The sequence below is a fragment of the Symphalangus syndactylus genome, chromosome 23, assembly GCF_028878055.3.
Source record: "Symphalangus syndactylus isolate Jambi chromosome 23, NHGRI_mSymSyn1-v2.1_pri, whole genome shotgun sequence".
Taxonomy (NCBI): domain Eukaryota; kingdom Metazoa; phylum Chordata; class Mammalia; order Primates; family Hylobatidae; genus Symphalangus; species Symphalangus syndactylus.
Window position 1 is genome coordinate 26433737 of NC_072445.2, and position 25355 is coordinate 26459091.

The window sequence follows — 25355 nt, forward strand, 5'->3', positions numbered from 1 at the left end:
CAGGCCGGGCACGGTGGCTCACGCCTGTAATCCCAGCACTTTGGGAGGCCAAGGCCGGCGGATCACAAGGTCAAGAAATCAACACCATCCTGGCCAAAATGGTGAAACCCTGTCTCTACTAAAAATACAAAAATTAGCCGGGTATGGTGGCACATGCCGGTAGTCCCAGCTACTTGGGAGGCTGAGACAGGAGAATCGCTTGAACCCAGGAGGCAGAGGTTGCAGTGAACCGAGATCGCGCCACTGCACTCCAGCCTGGTGACAGAGTGAGACTCCGTCTCAAACCACCCCCCGCCCCACAAAAAAAGGGCTTGGCTCTGCACACTGTATTTCTAGCAGCTCCAATGTTTCTAAGTAGAGTTTCTTGTTTTTAATTTTTGAGACAGGGTCTTTCTATGTTGCCCAGGGTGGCCTCAAACTCCTAGGTTCAAGAGATCCTTCTACCTCAGCCTCCCAAGTAACTGGGACTCCAAGCCATGACCCACTGTGCCTGGCTGTTTGCCTTCTCTTTTTTAAGGTTAGTACTGCAGACTGAGGAATAACTAGGAGTGGTGCTTAAAATAAATCCTGACAACCGGGGTAGGTTTAATCTTCCACCTCAAAGTACACAGCCTAACGGGAGACCAACTTTGCCAGTCTGTTCTTTTAAATTCTGCTTCCACCAGACCCAAAACTGTGTGGTATAAATCAATTTCTGCAACATTTCTCCTCAAGTATAACAAGGAGGTTAATCAACAATTTTCCTTTTTCACAGGTGGGTGAGAAAAAAAATTAACAAGGACCGTATAGCAGCTGGCAGAGAGGTGAAAATGAAATATCAAACACTTCAGTCTCTAAGATTTTCTCAGACTTTTTTTTCAGATTGTTATTTTTAAATATTGAAAAATCATAATTGACTTGAAGGGATCTGAATCAGCTTGGTGTGTTTAGAAAAATGTGTTAATAATCCAAGGACAGGGCAAAGGCTTTAATGTCCATGCCCCTCAGTCAGCTAGCTTTGGCCTATTGTCTCAGTGTCATCTATAAAATAGGGACAATAATATGTGTTTTTCTTTTTGGTAGAGACAGGGTCTCACTATGTTCCCAGGCTGGTCTTAAACTCCTGGCCTCAAGTGATCCTCCTGCCTCGACCTCCCAAAATGCTGTGATTACAGGCGTGAGCCACTGTGCCTGGCCTGGGGACAATAATATGAAATCAGGCTACTGGAACAATCTATGTAAAATCATGTACTTCGTATGAGCACCCAACATGTGCTAAACACTTAGGAAATGTCCGTGTTTAATGAGCAGTAGTAGTATTAATTAGTTCATAGAAGAATTCATGAGAGGAGAGAAAGAGGTTACCTATAATATACTGATGAATGGAGAAGGCTTAATCAAGGATGGTGAGAGGTATCAGGTAAAATGGCCTGGCCCTGGCAGTAAACCAGGGGAGGGAGCTGTTAACTGAAGCAAACAGCTGCCATCCTCACCAACAGGTGCTCCACTGCATGGGGGCTGAGGGGTCACCCATACCTGCCAGACAAATATCCTTGCTGCCTAGTAATGGGCTACACATACCCTGGACTCCATACTACTCTCCAGCTCCTTCCAAAACCCCCGGAAACACACAATTTTCATTTTGGATTTTGGACTATAATTAGAAAATACACACACACACACACACACACACATATACACACATACATGCATATGTGCTTATGTGCAAAAACTCAGAAGAGCTGAAATTGAAGTTGACAAATTAGATTCTAGCTCTCTTTCTACAATTCAACTAGCTGTACGCCCATGGTCACAGTTCACTATCAGTTCAAAATAAGAAAATTCCCTAATCTACCCACTTCAAGGAATTTAATTATATCAAATGAAAAAGGCTGGAGAAGGGGCATCTTAGATGCTATTACGTAACACTAAAGCCAAGAAGAGGTCTGCATCCACCAGGAAGTAAGTCCTGCGGAAAGAGGCCAAGTCACTCACCAACTGCCCCTGAGTGATGTACTTCTTCCACCAGAGGTACGGACGCATGGAAGGGACCGACGACAAACCATAGTAAGAGTACATGAGGACGTGGATGAAGCTATTAAGTGTGGCACCAAAATAAGCTGCAGGAACAGAGGGATTTGGGAAGGAGAATGTATTAGTGTTTTAAACAGAACAGGTGGTAAAATAAAAAAATACAAGATTCTTTTTGAATCAAAAAGAGAGATGATTTCCAACAGGGCTGACAAACACTGCAACAGCAAGCACTGCATGGATGTGTAATGAGAATTCAATTTCCACTTGGGCAGGCAGCCACCAGGAGGCTCCGAGCCCAGGGGTCAGCTGTAGCTGCTAGGGGGGCATCTGACACTGAAGCCATGACGCCATCCCGGCACCTACAGGCTTTGCTGCAGATGCCCATCAACTCTCAGAGGCAGCTGTTTTTCTTTACATGCACAACTGCCTCAGATATGCTCTCTGAAGGCTGTGGAAGACAGCTGATGGGCAACATGCTCAAAAATGGTTGTTTCTATACATTTGCTGGGGTGTGGAGAGGTCTCTGAAGCCACCTTCTAATTATTCCCCAGGACTGCAGTGCTGAGGTCATACATTTTTATTAATAATAGAGTCAAGAGTCTAGCTCCTTAGAGATAAAAGAGCCATCTTATCACATCACTTTCAATGTTCAGTAGGACCACTAGTTCTTTTTCCAGACTCTGTCCTCCTCCCCAACGGTCAGCAACTAAACCAAGCCATCTGGCTTTTCCCGGTGCAGCTGGAGGTGCACAGCCTGGTGTTAGGGAAGTTTCTACTCCTGGCTATGATAGGAACTGGCTGTTTGACTTTGGACACATCACATCCATTCCCTGGTTCAGCTTCTCCTGGGCCAAGTGGAGCTGATTAAATCTGTCCTCCTGAAAGTTCTCTGAAAATTTAAAGCACTCTTCGAATGTAGGGAGGGGCTGTTTCTAGTAGAAAGTTAGGCCAGTTAATCCACCATCACGAGCTCCGACAGCGGGAGGAAGGAGGAGCAGAAAGCCCCAACTCTACCCACCTTTCCGTGGTCTTAGTTTCCTCCCAAACCCAAAGGATCTGTATTTGGAAAGCTTTTTTGTTTCCCTAGCTCTGGAATTCCATGACCTTGTGCATCTTAGTAGGCTCAGGTAATCAAGGGCAGTGCTATCCCAGAGAAAAAATATCCATAAATGGACCCATAGGTTCTCAGTTAAATTCTTCAGTGTTCGGATGACAGGACTTTTGACTGAGACATTTGCTAAAACTCCCAGGCTGAATCCGAAGGTGGCAATCTCTGAAAATTATAAGAAACTTTGGACTACAAGCTTTCCAAAACCCAAGTACAACCTTAGAAAATTTATATCAAGTTTTGGTGCTTGTTATAGAAGACACCTTGATCACCATGCTTCAGGGAATATGAAGGTTGTTAGAACATGTGGAGACTTCCTAATGCATGACAGCTAAAGCTGTATTTCAAAATGAGCCTCGCTCCCCGGTACTCATGCAACAGTGTGATCCTATTTTCCTCACCTGCCCATCTCAAACCTTCCACACCATACAGAAGGACCAGAAATAATCTGGAAACTTGCCCTCTAAGTCAGAGAATATTGTACCTATTCCTTAATATGTTCCCAGTGGTATCTCCCTCATCTCACCCAATCAGCACAGAAAGTTCACTTAACTAAAAAAGGGTTTTGTGCATAGGTACATAAACTATCACTAAAAGCAACTTGAACACAAAGCTGAAAGCCTGACCTAGACATTTACAGAAACAGCACCTTTTCTGAAAGCCTTAGTTTCCACTCTCCTCCCTGCTCACACCTGTTCCCCAAGTCCCCGTCTCTAATACTTACAGTGGCCGCAGGGGACCCAGTTCATCACAAACCACCAGATGTTCAGCATCGAGGCATGGTGGTAGACGTGCAGGACCGTGATCTGGTGGTTGTTCTTGCGCAGGATGAAGAAGAAAGTGTCCATAAATTCTATGAGTTTGGAGAAGTAGTACCACCAGAGGACACGGATAATCTAAGAGGAAAGGGTCAAAGATTTAAGGCTTATCCTCACGGCTTCTCTGGAATATCACCTCTGACATGTTTCACTAATATCCAAAAATCTGATGTCAACTCGGAGAAGCCCGAGTGCCCCAAGAGCTCTTAATGTCCATCAGTGGCTGGGAGCTATGGTCACTCTCCAAGTACCTTTAACCAAAGAACATGGTTGGGTTGGGACAGCTGGAGGGGTTTGAAATGACTACAGGGAATGTTTTTGAAAGGGTCCCTGACACTCTTTGAGACTAACAAAAACATGAGGCTCAAGGTTCAAAACCTTGAAGTCTGCCTATTCCCTCTGGAAGCAGCCTGCACAGCCACTAGCAAAGGAAAACCATCTGAAAAACGCTATTGATTTCAGGGACTAGCATGGGGCAGCCGACCTGATAAGAGACACAGAAGAAAAGGAATCAGAACCTGCAGTGTCAGGTCTCTGCCCAATTAAACATGTCAAACAAGTGCTCTAAGGAGATGACTGCCCATGCTGAGCTGCGACTGTTGGCCTGTGATTTAAAAGAAACCTCATGAGTGGAAGTCAGATTTTATTTTTAACACCACTACTCGGAAAAAAAGTACTTGGATGAATGATTTTAAAAATTTAAGACATTGCTTTTATGATCCTGATTGTGTAAATACAACATACTGACTGCATGTGATTTTTCCTGCCAATTGTTAACCGGAGTTATTTTTACAGAGGGGGATGCTTTAGGTTTTATTTCATACCTTTCATGTTCAAATTTTAATACAATGTGTATAAATTGCCTTTTTTATTCTTTTAAAAATATCAACAGGGATGCCTGGGCAGTGAGGTTATGGGCCATTTTGTATTTTATACAACTTATTTAAAAAAACTCAACACTTACAATAATAAAGTTTCTGAAAAAGAGACAGTACCTTCATATCTGATTCTCCTGCAGCACGTGTGCCCTGACAGAAGAAGTTGTATTTGCCTTCCCATACTCCTGTTACTAACTAAAAAAGAAGAAAAAGCCAGTCACCAACAGCATCTGAGCCATGTAAAGTCCTGATTGAACTTTACTAGTTGCAGAATCTGTGATAATTTACCTTGGGCTGTGCTCAGCCAAGTTTGCTCTGAGAAAAAACAATTGTAGGGAAGTGTAAACAAAAGGAAAGCTTTAATGACTTGAGCCTCAATTTCCTAAGGGGTGGGCTTAAAAGTCACTCCCAGGCTGCTGCCCTCAGAGACCCTCCTTTACCACGCTGCCTCTCTGCAGAACGCTCAGCTCGTCACCCCCTTGGTCCTAGCACAAGTGCCCAGACCAAGCCAATCACAGGCTCCCTGCTCTGCCCCACAGAAGCCTCTGGCTGCTTTCCCTAAGCCAGTGCTCCTCAAACTTGAGTGTACAGCACCAGAATTACCTGAAGGGCGAGTTAGTAAAACATGGGTCCCTGGGGGTGTTTCTGTTCCAGTAGGTCTGGGGGCCTAGAATTTGTATGTCTAACAAGGTCCAGGTGATACTGATGCTGCTGATGTGGAAACCATACTTTGAGAACAACTGCTGTGGGCTCAGGGATAATTTAGTCCAACTTTATCTTCATTATTTCCTGTTGTTGTATGTACAATCCTCTGGATCCACGAATTAGGCTTCACAGACTGAAGAAATTGTGCCCATGCCTCAGAATGCAGTACAGTAGGCACTATGCTGTCACAGAAAGGACCCCAGAATTGGGGTGCAGGCTCTACATCACAGCCCTGCAGTTATCACGGGCCCATCCCCTCAATGGGCCCGTGATAACTGCAGGGCTGTGATGTAGAGCCTGTACCCCAATTCTTGTGTTCCCTGTCCTTGAACACAAGAGTTTAGCTTGGTGAGCAACACAGATCCCCCCCTAGGGAACAAGAGGTGATTACAAGGATCTGAAGGCACCTTGTGATATTTCCACCCGGTCTGACCTCAGAAATAAACGGCAAAAATGGGTGCAGCCGCTGCACTCACGCTAGGTATCCTGCCTTCTATCTGATTTTTCTTTGGTTATCTTTCTTCTTGCCCTTTTCCTTCTGCTTTGTCACCTTCTACACATAAAAAAGCACTGAGAGTTAACAGGCTTTTCATGGCCAAAGAAGAGCACAAGGATTTAGCATGGGAGAAGCATCAGTTCATGATGAAGAGCCATGGAATTAGGAGGAAGGCTTGAGTGCCAGGCCCAGCACCTGGGGCAAGCCAGCTAATTCCTGTGGGCTTTTGTTGTTTTTACTGTAAAACGATGAGGTTGGACTAAATTATTTCTAAAGGGTCTGTTCCAATTTTCTGTAGCTTCATGTTAACAGACTTTAAAAACAGACCACACAACAAACTATTCTATACTATCTTTGAAAGACCAGTATCCACATGGTAATTCATTAGAAGGTGTATTAACTTTTCGGTCTTATACTACTCTCTAAAGTCATGGCCAGTCAAGCAGGATCCATGCAGGCTGATCAGAAGTCCTGAGAAGCAAGACACAAAGCCTGAATCCAAAGTGCGGTGGAGGTCGGGGGAGGAAGCTGGCATGCACTCTTGAGACCTGGGGTGGAGAGGGAAGGGCCAGCTTAGCACACTGCTCTCTTTGCTGCCCTTCTTTCTACCCCAGGAGGGAACCAAGCAACCACCTCCTGTGGCTTGAGGATACAGAAAGGAAACTGGTGCTTCTTGACGAAATGTTCGCGGGACAACCGCGAATAAGAAAAATAAGGACAACGCAGTAAGGTTTTCATGAAGATAAATTCGTGCAATGTAAAAGATACTCTTTTTTAAAACAGCAGCCTCTCTTGGCAAAATTAAAAACATACTAACATGACTGTCTTCATCAGAGATATTTTTGGAAATGTTATCATTTTATGAATCTTAAATCTGGAACCTACCATCACTGTTTTTTCCAGCGACTATTTTGGTTTATGGTGTCCTGAGACATCCTGGGTTGGTTTTGCTTTTGTCTGTTTTAAAATAGGATGGCTGGTGTGTGTGCACTTGTGGAGGTGTGGATGACTGCATTCATGAATGTCTACCTTGGCAGGGGTGGGGAAAATCAAGGGAGCTCTCCGGAGAAGAGGAGGACAAATCCTCTCTTGTAATTCTGCAGGCGCCTCAATCCCAAGGATGAGTACGGGTTGAAGGGGTCTTGTTAACTCAGCAGAAGGGACTCTTGGACACACGCTTCCTTTTTAAGAAGGGATCCAGGTGGGATTGCCTTGACTCTTTAAACTAGTTAACCTAAAATTCCATTTGCCCTCTCCCCACCCATAAATGGGGCAGGGGAATCCATGTATAAAAGACACCCGCTGTCTTTGGAGTTTAAGTTGAACTCAAACCTCAGTGTTGTGTGGTGAACTTTTTTCACTCCTGAAGCATAAACCAGGTATACACTCGGTGCCACTCCACTTAACCTAGACCCACCATTCCTCTCCCATCTGTTGAGGTTCCCTGTAGGAGCTCTGTCATGCTTCAGTGCAACACTCTCTCCACTGCTACTCACACCTATCACACTTCTACTGGGGCCGCTGTGCCCCTCAAACAACTGAATTCCATATTTCTGTATTTAAAACCCTCCAGTGAGTCATCGTTGCCTTCAGAATGAAACTCTGAATCCTAGGTGCAGTGTCCAGGTATTTAGTCCTCCACAATGTGGTCCCAAGCTTATCTTTCACTTCTCCCCTACCTACACACAAACTGGACCTCTTCCCATTCTCCAAACATGCCCTTCCTTAACCGCTACACAGTGGCCAAGGGGAAAGGGCATGGGTTTGGGCATTAGCCCATTAAACCCTAGCTTTCTCACATTTTGCTAGGTGGCCTTAGCTAAGGTATTCCAACATTTTAAACTTCAGTTTTCTCAGTCCTCAAATGGGATAAACATAATGCTCCCGCCATGAAGTATATAATGCCTGTCTCACTCAATGTGGTTCATAGGACTAAACATCAGTGTTGGCAGTGACCACTGTTTTATTCTTTTCAACTAGAATGCCCTCTGCACCCATGTACTCCATCTCCAGCTCTCAAAATCCTATCTATCCTTCAAAGTTCAGTTAAAATTCTATTTTCTTCTTGATTACGCCCTTGAGCACTAGAGCCTGAGGTCTATTCTCCTTCCTCTACCCTCACCTTGCATGACCTGTAGCTGTTTGCTCACATGCTCCCTTTGTTAATGGGCCTATTGTGTGCTCTTCTGTAAGATTTCGAAGGGTGGTGACTGTGGCTCCTGCATCCGCATCAACATATTCCAGCACAGGGATTAGTGTACCAGAGATGTCAAACAAATATTTGCTAAACAAATGACAAAGAGTTCAAGACTGCCATTTCTTTCCCCTAAATCTAGGCCTAATGTTTCATGTGCAGCAACAAAGGGAGCTTCATAGTATTTTAAACGAGGCTTGACTTTGTGATGATATTCATCTCAACTCTGTTCACAAGATGAAAACTCTTCATCATCAATTTCATAATGGAGTCACGGAAATTCTCAAATCTCCCTGGCTTCAGAAAGGATAGAATAATTTAACAAACCAAGACCAAGGACCTGAGTTGAAGCTTATTCACCTAAGACCCTCATCAAACCTCCATAAAATGGGCTAGTAGTAGAGGGCTCTGCTCCCTCCATCCCTCTCAGAGGATAGCAATGTGTCCACAGGTAATGGACTACAGAGGTGCTCAAAGCCAAGGACTGACCCCTCTAGCCCAACTAGGAGCACATCACAGGAGACAATCCTCAAGTCAAAGTCACATTGGCCATCTTTCCCTTTGGCACTCAGGCCTAACTTCTTTCCAAAGAGCTGTTTTGGTCAATTTCCCGGAAATTCTTCAAGTTGTGTGTAAGTAGCCACCACAGGGTGAGAGGACCCAGTAGGCTGGAGAAGGTGAAGCACTGAAAATAAGGGCAGGTGTCTGACTACCTTGGGCTTCTGAGAATCAGATCAAAAGAGGACATGACGATACTATAATGAAAAAGCAGACCATCACAAACAGCTAACCACTACGTAACAAAATTTTCCATACCACTGCCAACTCCAAGAACCACCCAGGGGCATTATTTGCAGGCTTTTTCTGAGGAACTGAGATACAAACAGTACCACTGCAAAGCTTTATACGCTTCCTCCTTCCTTGGAGTAAAGCAAACTTTAATTAGGCCAACAGGATGTGCAGAGCTATAATTAAAACCTAGCTACAAGCTCTTTTCTCCATATGAGATAAAGTCAATAACCCTAATGGTTTCATGCACCTTTTCAATGAAAGAAAAAAATTTAGGTGAGTTTCACACCTGGTTCTGGATGACATAATTCATGGAGTGAATCTTTTTTCTTTGAGACAGGGCCTGGCTGTGTTGCTCAGGCTGGTGTGCAGTGGCACAATCTCAGCTCACTGCAACCTCCACTTCCTGGGCTCAAGCCGTCCTCCTACCTCAGCCTCCCAAGCAGCTGAGACTACAGGTGCATGCTGTCATGCCCGGCTGATTTTTATATTTTTGTGGTAGAGATGGGGTTTCACCATGTTGCGCAGGCTGGTCTCAAACTCCTGAGCTCTAGCGATCTGCTTGCCTTGGCCACCCAAAGTGCTGGGATTCCAGGTGTGAGCCCCCGCACCCAGCCAGGAGTGAATCATTTTTAATGGTGAGTTGACTTTTCCCATCTAATAACACATTTAACCACAACTTGTAACCTTCAGCATAATAACCATTTCCATGGCACTTTCTGGAATGCTACTGAAACATCTCAGGAAACAAGGTCACTTGAAACACTTAAAGAAAAAGTAGGAAAACATCATCTTGGGTGGCCCTTATCGGCCATTAACCTCAGCATCCCAAGATGTCAGAGCAACAAGATAACTCCTTTCCAAAGAAGGCTGGCTGCTCCTGGTGATAAGAGCTTGATGAAGCTGTATGTTTACTACCTCCTAAGCAGAAATGGGGTAAAAAGTAATGAAAAATAGACTATCCATACTCAAGTTCAACTACATCACAGGACCTAAGGTGCTTTTCTAAGCAAAATCTCCAAGAATACGTAGGGTTGACCCTTTTCATAGCTTTGTTTCTGTGTGAGTCCTCAAGTGTGTATTTTTTAGATCTGGTACATGCTCATATTTTTAATGAGAAAACAGGGAATGAGAAGTGATAAGGATGGCCCAGGTCTTGGTACCACTGGGATTAGCACAAAGGAATCCTGACTCTCAGTCCAAATGCATCTCAAACAGCAGTTCCAAGCATCTTTGCCCGTCTTCATCTGTTTTTGAATTCTTAGTAAGAACATGGTAGGGATACTCTGTCCATGAAGAATTCTGTGGAAAAGCAGACCTTTAGCTGCATCGTTTTCTTCCGCAGATGTTTGGTTTAAAATTAACCATGAACTACTCAAAACTGAAGTACCTATTTCCTCTAGGGTTTAGTTGGCCAATTTTGGCAGTGCTATTAGGGAGTGCCAGGTCAAAGCATGTGGTTTTTAAATTTCAAATCTTTCCTGTCCAGGGCATAAGGATGCCAATTAAGATAATTTCACACCCATGACCTCCACAGGTTTTTTTTTTTTTTTTCCTTCTGCTTGTGAACAGGAACACCCCTGGGTTACAGCTGAACGTAATACTCTTGGCTAAGTTAAAAAAGACAGGTTCTGTACACTTGAGAAGTCTTTAAAACAAAGCACAAAGAAACGGCCTGTCCTCAGTCCAAGTTGAAACAGGTATGTCTGGCATTTTCCCTGAATCCTCAAGCCCTGCCCTCTTATGCTAGCAGTTCTCCCTGTTCAGGCCTCCCAGAACTTTCCCTCTGTAGAAAGTGGATGGTAAGAGTGCAATGAGCATTAGATGAGTTAGCCCAATACCTGACATAAGGTAGGCACTATCTGTCTTTGCTATGATCTTAGGCAAATGTTAAGTATTTTTGCTTCCAACTAGGGCTAAGGTGGTGCTGGATGTCCCAGCCAAAGTATAATTTGTGTCATTTAAAGGAAGGTCTCCAGCCTACCCACTGACTCCTGCTTTGCAGAGTTAAGTCCACTTTAGCTGAGGATCTGTAAAGTGATGTGCTCCTAGCTACACCGGCTGCACAGCCAAGCTCTCCAGGTGTTGCAGGGGCAAGTTTAGAGGAGTGAGGCCTGGCTCTGGACAAGCCAGAAGGCTTCCTCTCTGTAGAAAGTATTCCCTTCCCCTCCTCTGGATGTGGGTGAGGAATAAAGGATGTCTGAGCTGCATCCTTCTCTCCATTCTCCCTACCGTGAGGCATTCTCTCAGGGCAGTGTCAGATACACTAGGGACAGCTAACTGTTTCCTTTCAGGCCCTGAGAGAAGTTTCTTTCTCAGCAAGGAATTTTAGTTGTAAGGAAACTAAGAGTGAAAAGTATTTTAGGCAATGATCAGGCATTTCTTGTAAGTACTAATCTCACCAGATGTTTCAACTGCTCTATACCTCTGCTAAATGGGAAAAAGAACAGCAAATAGCCTTTTCAAAGTATTTCGGTAAGCAAAGTAATTTTTCAAATAAAATTCAATAATCAATTGCCAGGTTGCTTAAGTGTTTTTCCAAATCCTATTTTCCCACAATAACATATCTATTTTAGGAAAGCCTGAAGGGAAAGAAAAACAACCAGACAGTTTAGAATATTATGTTTCCAAAGCAACTGCTCTGTGGTTCCATCAGATGGCCTTCAAAGCCAGAGCCTGCGGAGATGCTTTCACAGCCCACAATTACAGAGGTTAGAAAGCACAAACAAAGCATTCAGTCACCAAATGCTCAACTTCTTTCATCTTTCCAATAAAAAAGCATCACAAATTTTCAAAAGAAATTCAAAGGAAAAAAAAACTGACTTCTGGTTCTAGCAACGTGGCAAACTGAACAAAAGCAGAACCAACTCTCTCACTATAAACACAGGTAGAAATGTGGTATAAAACACAGCAAAAACTCCAACACAATCAATTCTTACCTATGTGAGGTCCCCACAACAAATTATTCTTTAGAAAAAGAGAAGTCAGCTTAAATTCAACTCCTTCCAAAATCTTTCTTTTATGTGGAAAAGGCATGTTTACCTGAGATGACCCCCAACAATACTAGTTTGGGGTGCTTACACAGAACACTAGGCAAACCTTTATTTCTGTTTTAGGAGGTAAAGAAATTTAACACAGACAATAATTATTCCAGAGGCATCACCTCACAGATTATCTGTAAGCAAACTTTTAATAGAATACTTAAAAAGGCAACACAGCAAATGGTTAAATTTGGAGATCACTGTAATCTAATCTGTATCATTGGGGGGGACAATACTTCCATGTTATGGAATAAAAAAAGAGCAAGCAGTGAACTTTCAGAAGTAAAAGATACATAGCCATTTAAACTAAAAACACAATAGATGGATGAAACAGATTAAAAACAAATGAAGGGAGTAGGAGTGAATGGAAGAATGCAAAATTTTCAAAGTGCCTAGAAAGAAAAAAGATTACCCCACAAATGAGCAAAAGTGGAACCACAGCAGACTTCTCTGGAATAAATCTTCAAAGTGCAGAGGAAAAAAAAAACTATTAATCTAGAATTCTATGCCTTGATAAAGTATTATTCAAGTGTAAAGGCAAATAACATGACACTCAGACTAAGATATTGCCCTTCATAGAAAGAACTACTTAGGAAAAAAACTGAATCAAAAAGGAAAGAATAAATTTCACAGAGCAAAGAAAATCAGTAAACACTGATGGCAATAATGGTGATTATTTAGGACCTTAAAAAAAAAAAAAAAAGTGAGGCCAGATGTGGTGGCTCACGCCTGTAATCCTAGGGCTTTGGGAGGCCAGAGTGGGAGGACTGCCAGAGCCCAGGAATTTGAGACCAGCTTGGGCAACAAAGTGAGACTCCATCTCTACAAAAAATAAAAGTATTAGCTGGGCACAGTGGCATGCTCCCGTAGTCCCAGCTGCCTGGGAGGCTGAGGCAGGAAGATCACTTGTGCCCAGGAGTTTGAGGTTACAATGGGCTATGACCATGTCACTGCACTTCAGCCTGGGCAACAGAGCAAGACCATCTTTAAAAAAAAAAAAAAAAAAAAAAGGTAGAAATAACTCTTGACAACAGTAACATGAAAGATGAGGGGTCAGAGCTAGAATCCTCTAAGGTCCCTGGTATTGTTTAGGAGAATAGAAATACTGACTCAACTGAAACTTTCGTAAGTTAAAAATGCATGGTAAACACCTATGGGTAACCACTCAACAGAATGAATAACTTTTGAATAAGTACAATAAAAAATAATGATTACAAAAATTCTACAAAGCAGTAAAGGAGAAAAGGCAGCCAAAGAAAACATATATACACAAAAAGGTGACAGAAAGTACAGGCATACCTCATCTTTGCTTTATTGCACTTTGTATATATTACAGGTTTTCTCAACTGAGGTCTGTGGCAACTGCATTAAGCAACTCTATTGGTACCATTTTTACAACAGCACATGTTCACTATGTGTTACTGTGTCACATTTTTGTAATTCTCACAATTATAAAATATTTCTCAAAATATTTCAAATTTTTTCACTATTATTATATCTGTTGTGGTGATCTGTGTGTGGTGACTGAACTTTGATGTTACCACTGTAATTGTTTTGAGGTGCCATGAACCATACCTATATAAGACAACAAGCTCAATAAATATTGTGTGTATTTTAGCTGCTCCACAGACTTGCTGTTCCCCCTAACCGTCTCCTTCTTCTCTGGCCTCCTTATTTCCTGAGATACAACAATATTGAAATTGGGTTAATAATCCTACAATGGCCTCTAAGTGCTGAAGTGAAAAGAAGAGCAGCATGTCTCTCACTTTACATCAAAAGCTAGAAATGATTAAGCTTAGTGAGGAAGGCAGGTGGAAAGCTGAGATAGGACGAAAGCTGGGCCTCTCGTACCAGGTTAGCCACGTTGTGAATGCAAAGGAAAAGTTATTGAAGGAAATTAAAAGTGCTACTCGTATGAACACAAAAATGATGAGAAAGCATTAATAGCCTTATTGCTGAAAGTTTGAGTGGTCTAGGTAGAAGATCAAACCAGCCATAACATTCCGTTAAGTCAAAAGCTAATTCAGAGCAAGCCACTAACTCACTTCAATCCTACGAAGCCTGGGAGAGGTGACGAAGCTGCAGAAGAAAAGCTTGAAATTAGCAGAGGATGGCTCATAAGGTTTAAGGGAAGATGTCATCTCCATAACACAAAAGGGCAAGGTGTAGCAGCAAGTGCTGCTATAGAAGCTGCAGCCAGTTATCTGGAAGATTTAACTAAGATCACTGACGAACATGGCTACACTAAACTGTAGCACATACCACTGTGCCTGGCAGCATTTTTATTTTTATCTTTTTTTCTTATAAATAGGGTTTTACTCTGTCACCCAGGCTGGAGTGCAATGGTGTGGTCATAGCTCACTGGAACCTTGAGCTCCCGGGCACAAGCCATCCTCCCACCTCAGCCTCCCAAGTAGTTAGGACAACAAGCTCGAGCCATGCCAGGCTAGTTATAAAATTTTTTGTAAAGATAGGATCTTGCTATGTTGCCCAGGCTGGTCTCAAACTCCTTGCCTCAAGCAATTCTCTCACCTCGGCCTCTCAAAGTGCTAGGATTACAGGTGTACACCACTGTGCCTGGCCAGCATTTTTAAATTTAGGTATGTCTACTGTTTTTTTAAGATTTAATGTGATGGCACACTTAATAGACTATAATGTAAACATAACTTTTATATGCACTGGGAAAGCAAAAATGGTATGACTTACTTTATTGCAATACTCATTGCAGTGATCTGCAACTAATGCTACAATATCTGAGGTATAAAATAACTATTAACATGCTAAATGAAAATGAATTAAATTTCCCCATTAAAAGACAAGAGACTGTCGGATACAGTCATTAAACCCCTATGCATTTATCTGGTCAAAAAACTTACCATATTTGCATAAGGAGATATGTCTAAGAAGATTCTTGGCACGCTGTTAATTGAACAATTTGCATAAACCTACATAGCTGGGCACAGTGGCTCACACCTGTAATCCTAGCAGTTTGGGAGGCTGATGTGGGAGGATCACTTTGAGTCTAGGAGTTTGAGATCAGCCCAGGCAACACTGTGAGACAATGTTTCTACCAAAAATAAAAAAATTAGCTGGGCATGGTGGCACATGCCTGTAGTCCCAGCTACTCAAGAGGCTGAGGTGGGAGGACTGCTTAAAGCCAGGAGTTATAGGCTGCAGTGGGTGAGGTATGATTGTGCCACTGAACTCCAGCCCGGGTAACAGAGCCAGACTGTCTCAAAAAACAACAACAAAAAACAATCTAACAACCTACATATCCATCCAAAGAAACACTTATAAAATGGTGTAATAATTTCCAACACTGAAATAATACAAAGAAGTTAAAATGAATTTCTAATTAACTATAATTAACATAATTATAATTAATGAATTACATCTATATGACTCAAGATGAATTGGTCAAAAATATACTGACTAAAAAAAATCTATTTGAAAAAGAGTTTAGTATACCATTCAGGTACGGTTTTTAAAAACTATCTTAGAACGTACTATGTATTGTCATGTATACATATATATGTAGTAAAAATACATCCAGAGAAAAACTGTACAAACTTCCAAAGAAGTCTTGAAAGGGATTGTACTTTAGATGCATTTTTGTAATGTTTTCTTATTTAAACAAACAAACAAAAATCAAGCATTGGTTAGGTGCACAGATATCATCTATATAATTTTATTTTAAATATTTTCAAATAGTTCAAAAATTACAATTTAAAATAAAAATTGAAAAGGGGAAGAAAGATAAGTTTGGATTTATGCCAAGCCAGATGCATCCATCCAGCTTTTTCAAAATTACAAAATATTTTTTTCAAAATTACATTTTAAATGTTCTGAATATTTTAAAGCACATTCTCTCACACTATTCACAACATACAGTTCTAACTGCAAGGGAGGAAACATAGACAGATACTCAAAAAATAATCTTGTCTGTAACCCATGATTTATCTTTGACTGCTAAATAACTTGAAAATGTGGTTCTGACATTTGCTTTTTTTTTTGTATTCTAATACTCAGGATCCATTTGGTGGAGTAATCAGCTATAGTAACAGTGGGATGAAAAAGGTGGGGAAAACACCTTTTCATTCTAGCCTAAGCTAGTGAATGTCGGTGGGGCAAGGATGGGATGCTAAGGGGCACCTCATGAGAGTACTTTGAAAGGAATGCATCATGGTCCTTGGAAACAATGGGACAGCCAAAGAGGTTGGGGAAAAAAAAATCACTCTCTAGAGTTGAGTCCTCTCCCTTAGTACGCTCATGGCTTCACAGAAGAATTGGATCCTTCCACACAGTCCTCAAAAGTGAGAGGGAGACTGCCAGGCAGAAGTGGGAGTTTTAAGGGGTAGAGCCCAGAAGAATGAAAGAGCCTGGTGTTGCTGGGGTTTGAGTAGAGCTGAGCCTAACAGATCGGCCAAGAAAGGCCAGAGTGCCTCCTTCTGAGGAAAGGAGCCAGCCATCCTTTCGACATAGTGTTCCTGGGGAATTCAAAGCCATGTGCACTGCACAACACTGACCCTGTTTTCTGGCAGCTGCTGCTGAATCCAAGGATCAGTGCGTGAGGCACAGGAAGATCGACGGGGATGCTCTCTTTTGGACTGTAACAAACGCAATTAGATCCTCTCTGCTTAGGGTCTAAGAGGTCAGAGGCACAGCAGGAGAAGAGTAGACACATTAAATGGCTTCACATGAGGACAGACCAGCTGCCTAAGAGGGAAACCACCTGTAACACTCTAACAAAGGAGTTAAAAGTGGCTTTGATAGCTCACTGGGTGGGTCAGGGGAAACCTGATCCAGCCAGGTAGATAAGGCAGAGTGAGGGAAAGCCACTGTTTGGCACCATGTATGTAGAGGTGCTCAATTTTGGGACTGGAGACAAGAGAAAAGACACATGGATAGTGTGAAAAATCAGGTTTCTCTTCAGAGGACAAACGCCCTGAATCTCCGGTGGTTGAAAGGCACACAAGATTTTTAAGTTTGCTCTAAGGGCATCGTTTTACAAAGCTAAGTAACTAATGCAAATTGTTTCTCTTCTATAACCTGGCATTTCATTTCCGAGCCTTCACCATGGACTGTGATATTAGACAACCCCTAATAAGCAAAAGCAGAAAGGATTGCTATAAAGTCCAATACTTTCAAATTAAAACATACCACTAATTCAAATATGCTACAAATCAGGGATCTATGACCTTTTTCCTGGAAATAAACACTAAAGTTAATGAGATAATTAGAAGTAATACCTCTTCTCTCCCTTTAATTTTGTTTCTACCAAGTGCACAAACTATGAGCAAGTCTATATTCCTTCTACATTTTAAACTCGGTTTCACAGTTTTAAAACTGGGATTTAGTTATTTTCCTTCTAGTAAATTTAAAATTTCAGTGACTTCATTTCCTTCTGATCACTTCCCTTCTTTCAAGACTTCTTCCTATCGGCCAGATGTAGTGGCTCACGTCTGTAATCCTAGCACTTTGGGAGGCAGAGGTGGGTGGATTGCTTGAGCCTAGGAGTTCAAGACCAGCCTGAACAACACGATGAAACCCTGTCTTTACGAAAAATACAAAAATTAGCTAGACGTGGTGGCACGCTCCTGTAGTCTCAGCCACTTGGGAGGTTGAGGCGGGAGATCACTTGAGCCCAGGAGGCGAGATGCAATGAGCACCACTGCACTGCAGTCTGGGCAACAGAGTGAGACCCTGTCTCAAACAAACAAAAAAACCCCGCTTCTTCCTGTCTCCTTTAAGTGACAGTTAATTTTATTTGTATTAATCTAGAACTTGCTAAAGCAGCTGTGAATTTATGCCACAGAATTAAATAAACAAAAATACCAAAGACTACTTATTTTAAAAATTCTTTACAGCCCCAAATATGCAGATAAGCAGGAAGGTAAATAAAAACTAAAATAATGACCATTACAGGTGTGTGACCACAGAAGAATGGCTCTAACTCCTGGGACATTTCTCTAAAATGAGGGGCCTCATGGGGCTTCATGATCTCCTCAATTCGTTCCATTGTAAAACTCGATGACTGCTCTTCTGTGTCTTAGCATTCAATGCAGTAGAAATGCTAAGTATAAAAAGAAAAATGGCCCGGTGCTGTGGCTCACGCCTGTAATCCCTGCACTTTGGGAGGCTGAGGCGGGTGGATCACCTAAGGTCAGGAGTTCAAGACCATCCTGGCCAACATGGTGAAACCCTGTCTCTATTAAAAATACAAAAAGACAGGAGTGGTGGCACATGCCTGTAGTTCCAGCTACTAGGGAGGCTGAGGCAAGAGAATAGCTTGAACCTGGGAAGCAAGAGGTTGCAGTGAGCCGAGATGGTGCCACTGCACTCCAGCCTGGGCGACAAGAGTGAAACTCTGTCTCAAAACAAACAAACAGAAAAACGTGTAGCTAAAATGATATTCAAAGCTTGAAAAAGGACACATGATAACGGAATTACTGATGGGTTTTACATATGTACAGGAGAAAACTCAGACAAAAACCAAATGTGAATACCATCAAGCACTAGGGCTTATTTTCAACTTGGGCATATCTGATCTGGATAGCTTTTTGTAAACTTGATTTAATTTAAGGAAACACTGCCTCTTTGTCTATTACCTCTCTATGTACTCTAAACTGTGAGTTAAAAAATATAGTTTCCCTATTCTGTGTATTTCTTAAATTTCTGTATTCAGTGCTTAGTCACTGTTCAGTCTTCTGTTCTCACCAAGATATCAGAGGAAAATCTATACCTTCTATTACAATGTGTTCAGAACCCCCCACATCCAATCAGATGCACACAGCTATAATTTACACAGTGTTTTTCTTCTCCTCTTTACCAGGAAATCATCTGTTTGAGATGATAAATAATGAAATTATAGCTGTATTTCTAGGGCTTAAGAAACATTTAAGGCAAATGCTTAAGTTCTCTAAGAATCATATGAAATATTTTTCTCTTTAATATTGCCATGTATAATAATAAACTCTGTAAGAGTTCTCTTAAATTACATGGCTGTATTATCTATCAATTATGGAAAAGTAAGCAGTTCACTCAGAGAAACCTGACAGCTTGCTGTGGTTTTGTCCCTTGAACACAGAAATGTGCACAGTGCTGGGGCCAGGAGTCACTCCTGTGCACTTCCCCTGGCTCCAGTCCTGAACTCTCCATCTTGGAGGCTAATTAAACTGCCTTCATTCTAGAATAGGACAGAAGAAAAAGCAAAAAAAGGAGTTGTAAGCATTTCTTGGCATGTCAAGCATAAAAGTAATGCTAGGAGCATCTACCATTCTAGTCAGAATATTTGTACCTTGGCTTATGAAACATACATAGGAGAACAAGACACAGATATCCCACAGCTGCCAACACCTCTGATAATCAAATATGCCTGCACACGCCCACACTCCTGCACACCACATGTGGCCAGGGAGACACCATCAGGGCCTGAGGCTGATGGAGAATTCATTTTGTCCCCTGAACACTAATTTTAAGATTCATGTTTCTATCTCTCCTTTTCCTCCCGCCTCTACCTTCTTCTCTACTACTCCTTGAAGAACTAAAACCAAAATTAAACACTGAAAACCTATACAGGAGTGCCTGAACGTTTGTTTTATCCAGGGCTTAATTCTCCAAAAGAGTCAGAAATAGGTTTGTGTTGTAGAATGAAAGTGGGTAGGCTTTCCCGGAAAAATGTACACAAACTGCTTACCACCGGAGGAGAGCTTTCCTCCCCATTTTAGCTTTAAAGGCTATATAGTGTTACCCCTTCAAAATAGGGAGAAGAGAAGGGTTGATTCTGATTTTTCTTTCATTTTTAAGCTATAACATTTGCCTTTGAGATCATCAAATGTGATTTTCAACACTGCAGTGATATAAAAGAAATAACTGGGCCTGAACTCAGACAGATAATTCAAAACCTAAATGCAGATCTCACCAGTCACACTCCTCTTAGCTTTTAAAAAACAACTGAAATTTGACAAGTTATCCAATCAGAGAGGGTGATGTGCCACAAAACATACCAAACACAAGTACCACCCACTTCCTTCCTCCCCTACCTTCAAACAAGAAGCAGGCACTTATTAAATGCTTAATAATAAAATGCTTTCACATGTGTTTTTCGCATTTTGTTCATTTTCCATTCTGTATTTTGCTTGCATGAGAGTATTTCTGAAAATATTTTAATTTTGAATATCATATGAAACCTAATAGAAGAATCAATAACAAAGGCTTCTATTTTAGATATTCTAGAAGGCATACTTGTACAAACAACACTGACATTTCGAAAAATCGATTTTAAAACACACTCAAAATGCATTAAGATACTTGCTTGCCCAGTTGTCTCTACACCCCAAGCGGCCACCTTTCCTCATTTAGGAATACAATTTAGGACAGCAATATGAGTGCATTTACGTGAAAGGAAGACTGTGTTAACCTTTGACTTACCTCACAGAACATATACAGAGACAGCAGTGTGAGTCCAAGGTTATACACCACTAAAATCCCCCGGCAAGAGAATGGCTGTTTATTCCTCATGTATTTTGGTCCCAGCCATACAATTAGTAAATATATGACAGAGCAGATAAATGTGGGTATATAATTGTCCAGAAGAAACCATCCTTTTACTCTAGTATCTGAAAAATTAAAAAAAATTAATGATATATAAAAACATTCACAACTTTTCAAACGTTGAAAAAATTTCTCTCACCATGATGATATAAAAGTCACCTGGTAATTCATGTTCCTAATTCCAACAAAGCAATCAGGAGAGGAGGCATGGATTTTCAATACATATCAAACAAGGTGAAGCTCGTTACATGCTCTGAATAACAATGTATTATTCATGATTTTTGCTAAGTAAAATCATAACAAAAATATTCTTTCCAAAGAATTTAAGAAGAAAACAAGGAGAAGGCTACGTTTCCCATTAATTGGATTTATTAACCAGGTTTACCAGATTACACATAGGGTGATGAAACCCAAGAAATGGCAGTCATTGAACTATGAAGTCCTCCATCTCAGCTGTGTGTCAGTCGGCAAGTGTGGCCAGCATATGCAGACTCAGAAAACGTGCTGCTTAGCCAGGTTAGTGAAACTGGCACTAATTAGAAAGGCAGCCTTTGCTATGAGTGTAATGGTCAACAGCAGAGAGGACAATGATTTAAAAACAAAACAAGGGCTGGGTGTGGTGGCTCATGCCTGTAATCCCAGCACTTTGGGATGCCGAGGCGGGCGGATCACCTCAAGTCAGGAGTTCAAGACCAGCCTGGCCAACACGGCAAAACACTGTCTCTACTAAAAATACAAAAATCCGCCAGGCATGGTGGTGCACACCTGTAATCCCAGCTACTTGGGAGGCTGAGGTGGGAGAATCGCTTGAAATTGGGAGGCAGAGGTTGCAGTGAGCTGAGATCGTACCACTGCACCCCAGCCTGGGCAACAGAGTGAGACTCTGTCTCAAAAATGAAAATAAAAACAAAACAAAACATGAAGGTGAAGCAGCAATGATCAGATGCTAAAAGTGCCTATTTAAAGTGCAGTATTTAACAAACTGAGGAATAGTAGCGTGAGAGAGAAGACCTAGGCGGATCCAGAGGAGACACTGGTATAGGAAGGGCCTCTCCTGCCCCCATTCCTTTTCTTAGGCAGGGAGGAGGGAGAGGGAAACAGGTCAGCCGCCAGCAGCCAACTGACAACCTCTTCTTGAATGGCGGGAAACTCCTTGGTAGCCAGACCCCCTAAGTGTTATGTGAACCCTGAAAGATTCAGCTTCATACTCTGCCTGACCCCAGGAAGCTGCCTCTGAAGCATGCTGCCCTTTGAACCCTGCTATGATGATCCCTGAAAACCTGTGGCTCCTCAATCTTAACTACCCGCCAAGGCTCACAACTCCAGAACTTGAGGCACATGCAGCATTCACCTACTGCGTCTTCAGAGAAGCAGCAGTTGGGAGGACAGCCTCTGCCATTTAATTTTTTTTATTATTCATTTGTTTATTCTGAGAAGGGGTCTCACTCTGTCGCCCAAGCTGAAGTGCAGTAGCGTGACCTCGGCTCACTGCAACCTCTGCCTCTAGGGTTCAAGCCATTCTCCTGCCTTAGCCTCCAGAGTAGCTGGGACTATAGGCACACAGCACCACACCCGGCTAATTTTTGTAATTTTAGTAAAGACCGGGTTTCACCATATTGGTCAGGCTGGTCTCGAACTCCTGACCTCAGGGGACCCACCTGCCTTGGCCTCCCAAAGTACTGGGATTACAGGAGTGAGCCGCCACGCCCGGCTCTGCCCTTTCTTTGACCCCTCCCAGGCTGGACCATCTTGCTACTCTCTCCAGTCATTTTCACCTTGATTTCACAGAACAAGAACAGGCTCAATAAAGCATATGTCCACGTGGGGGAACTGACTGTCAGTCTTCCTTTCTTGCACTGTACACACTAAACTTTCCCAGCATTTCTCTCGTGGCTGGCTTGCTTTGGCTTCAGAGGGACGTGCCCTCCACACCCTCCCCACTAGTTATGCTATGGTCACGGAGGGTGTTACTGTCAGTCCGGCAGAACTGGTTGTGCTTAGAAGTCATTCAGGGAAATGGCTGGCCCCAGGGACTTTAAGGGGATGCTTAACACCTTTTGTTCTCAGCTTTGGGCCTTGGCTGTCAATTTTAAGAAAACCAGTTCCCACTTAACAACTAACATCAGACTGTTACATATTTTGTATGAACATATATATCACAAACAATAAATACACACAAATCTCCCTCTTTTTTTAACTTAAACCTCTGATTTACACTTTGCTTTATTCATTTTCCCACAAATACTCATCTTTCCAAATTGGCATGTATTCATCCTCCCACACTGCAGAGTGCTTCCCGGGCACCTGACCCGAACTCCAGCCCCAGGTAGAGAATCCTTAGGATCTAGTCAATCTGTGGTGGTCCTAACCCCCTCTCTGGTGGCTGGTTCAGGCAGGGGCATGTGAAGCAATTGTGGCCAGTGAGTTTTGAGGGATGACAGCTGGCAAAGAGCTCTTGGAAACGGCTTCCTTATGCTTAAAACCACACAAATGAAACATTTTTTCTTCTTCCTTTGAATGCGCTGCATGGAGCTGCTGTAGCCATCCTACAACTGTGTGAAGTGGGGGACCCATTCTGAGGACAGAGCTGCTGATACCTGGGAGTGGCAAAGTAGAAAATGACAAGAACAAGGATCCTTGGTTGCATTATACAGTCCCTGAAATAACTATGGAATTGCCCCACCTGGTAATGCAAGCTAATAATTATTATTATTATTTTAGCCATTTAGAGTTGGATTTTTTGTCCCTTACAGCTAACGTAAGGCACTATCCCAACCCAAGCAGATACAGATGGATCTAACTTAATTCTTTTTTGTTCTTTTCAACGGGCCATACACTAATTTACATAACCTGTCCCCTACTGACAGGCATCCAGAGGATTCCTTGAAAAACAATGCTGTAATGAGCATCCTGATATGTGTCATTGCATAACTGATCAACGCTAGCCACAGAATAAAGTATTAGGAGTAGAATGGCTAGGTAAAAGGGCATGTGCATTTTAATTCCAACAGAAGGCAAAACAGCCTTTCAGAGAGGTTGTACCCTTTCTCCACACCTTCACTATTATCACTATTATCGCAGGTGACATGAAACCTATTATTTCATCTCTGCCAAGCTAATAGACTAAGTCCTTTTGTTATTTCTTTTGTATTTTAAAAATCATGAGAAACTGAGATTCTTTTTGTCTGTTTAAAAGCCATTTCTAGCTTTTCTGTGAGCCTAAAAAGTTCTTTCTTTTTAGAAAAGACTTTAAAAGACATTTACAGATGACATCAAAAGAAGGCAATATGGAGCTGATTTACTTTCTAAAAGATAAAGCAAGTAAGGTTCAGGTGCATATTTACCAGTGAGTTAACATGATACAAAATGATAAGACCTTAAAAAGCCCTTAAAATTGTAAAAGGGGAAGAGTTTTAAACTCCTATTGCAACACTGCGTTTTGGAAACTAGTTTTTCTTAGAGACTGCCAAGAATTGAGAAAAACATGCCACTGATAATGGTGAAATCTATAGTATTCTCAGGCTACAAGCTTTACAGCATATTTTTAAACTCCAGTTAAAGTCAACAGAGGACCACCCACAGCAGGTGTCTCTGTCAGAGACTTCTCCAAATCCCTTGTCATCCAGGATAAAGTTTTGGACTTTTCATAGAAAATGCTAACATTTTCTAGTATCTCCTCATGCAATATTTACAAGTGACTACAAGCAGGGAGTGATGCCGCAGAAGGTAAGCAAAACCAAAAACCACCTTACCTCGGGGGCCTAGCAATGCCTTCAAATAGGTACTAAGTGATGCATCAAAATGTTCCATTTGAAAACCTATTAAGGAAAAAAAAAAGATACTGATTAATCTCTACTCAAAATGTTTTTTATACAGTATTTTTTTCATAAAAGAATAAGTTCTTTTCAAAGATATGCTACGGACAAGGTTAAGTTCAGTTCCTTAGGTTAAAAGAATTTTTTTAATTCACAAAAGTGACTTCTGTGCTAGATCTAACTTGAAGATCAAAAGGAAAGACACAATTCTGTTGAGCTCACTTTATAAATGAAGTGCCAGTTTTCTGAACTTCTTTTCTGAGTTCCATAGAAACTCTTTCCGTGAAGCTGAAATCTCAGTGGGGAAAAACGTGGAAGTAACTGGAATGAAAGGTGGCAGACAGGAAGACATCCTGTCTGGGCAACAACTGAGGACTTGAGGTAAGACAAGGAAGAGCCATATCAGGGAACAGAATGCCACAGTGACAAGACAGTTTTTTCTGCTTGTTACTTTTATCAATTATTATTTTACAGTACCTCATGTCTACAGTAAAACAATTCAAATATTAAAAATTTAAAAAAGGGGCAAAAATCTCATTACTTCCCTCAACCGCAATCCCCAAGCCACGCATCACAAGGAACCTAATGGTAACATTTCTTCAGTATACTTCCAGAGATTTCTCCTCTTTTGAGCACAAAGAGGTCATACTAAATGGATGTTTTCACAATTGTGGGTTGCAACCCATTAGTAGATGATCATGTCAACTTAGCATTAAAATAATTGATCATAATAGAGAATCAGAATGCTTTGCTCTTAGTGAGAATGAATATAGTTTCATAAAACTTTAGTTTTATTATATCATATTTATAAGTATAATGTACTTAGTTGTGATGTAAAATATATTCTTACTGTGGGGATCACAGTTCAAAAAACTAGAAAAAACACTATTATATATAGAAGTGTGTATATATTACTTGCTTATTTTCACTTAATAAAACATCTTG

General features: G+C 41.7%; 1 protein-coding gene across 8 annotated transcripts in view; it reads right to left on the reverse strand.

The window, feature by feature from the left end:
- ELOVL5 (ELOVL fatty acid elongase 5) overlaps positions 1-25355 on the reverse strand; it is an 85676-nt gene that overhangs the window by 9705 nt on the left and 50616 nt on the right. For 3 of the 8 annotated variants that reach the window (XM_063632656.1, XM_055262846.2, XM_063632657.1), the window contains exons 2-6: positions 24348-24413; positions 20473-20660; positions 4935-5012; positions 3846-4017; positions 1975-2099 (exon numbers count right to left, since the gene is read on the reverse strand). In XM_063632656.1, the coding sequence (XP_063488726.1) occupies positions 1975-2099; positions 3846-4017; positions 4935-5012; positions 20473-20660; positions 24348-24405 (621 nt within the window). In that variant the 5' untranslated portion in view covers positions 24406-24413. Of the gene's footprint in view, positions 1-1974; positions 2100-3845; positions 4018-4934; positions 5013-16568; positions 16650-20472; positions 23193-24347; positions 24414-25355 lie in introns of those variants that run through there. The other 5 variants (XM_055262849.1, XM_063632659.1, XM_063632658.1 and 2 more) reach the window with 3 other exon arrangements.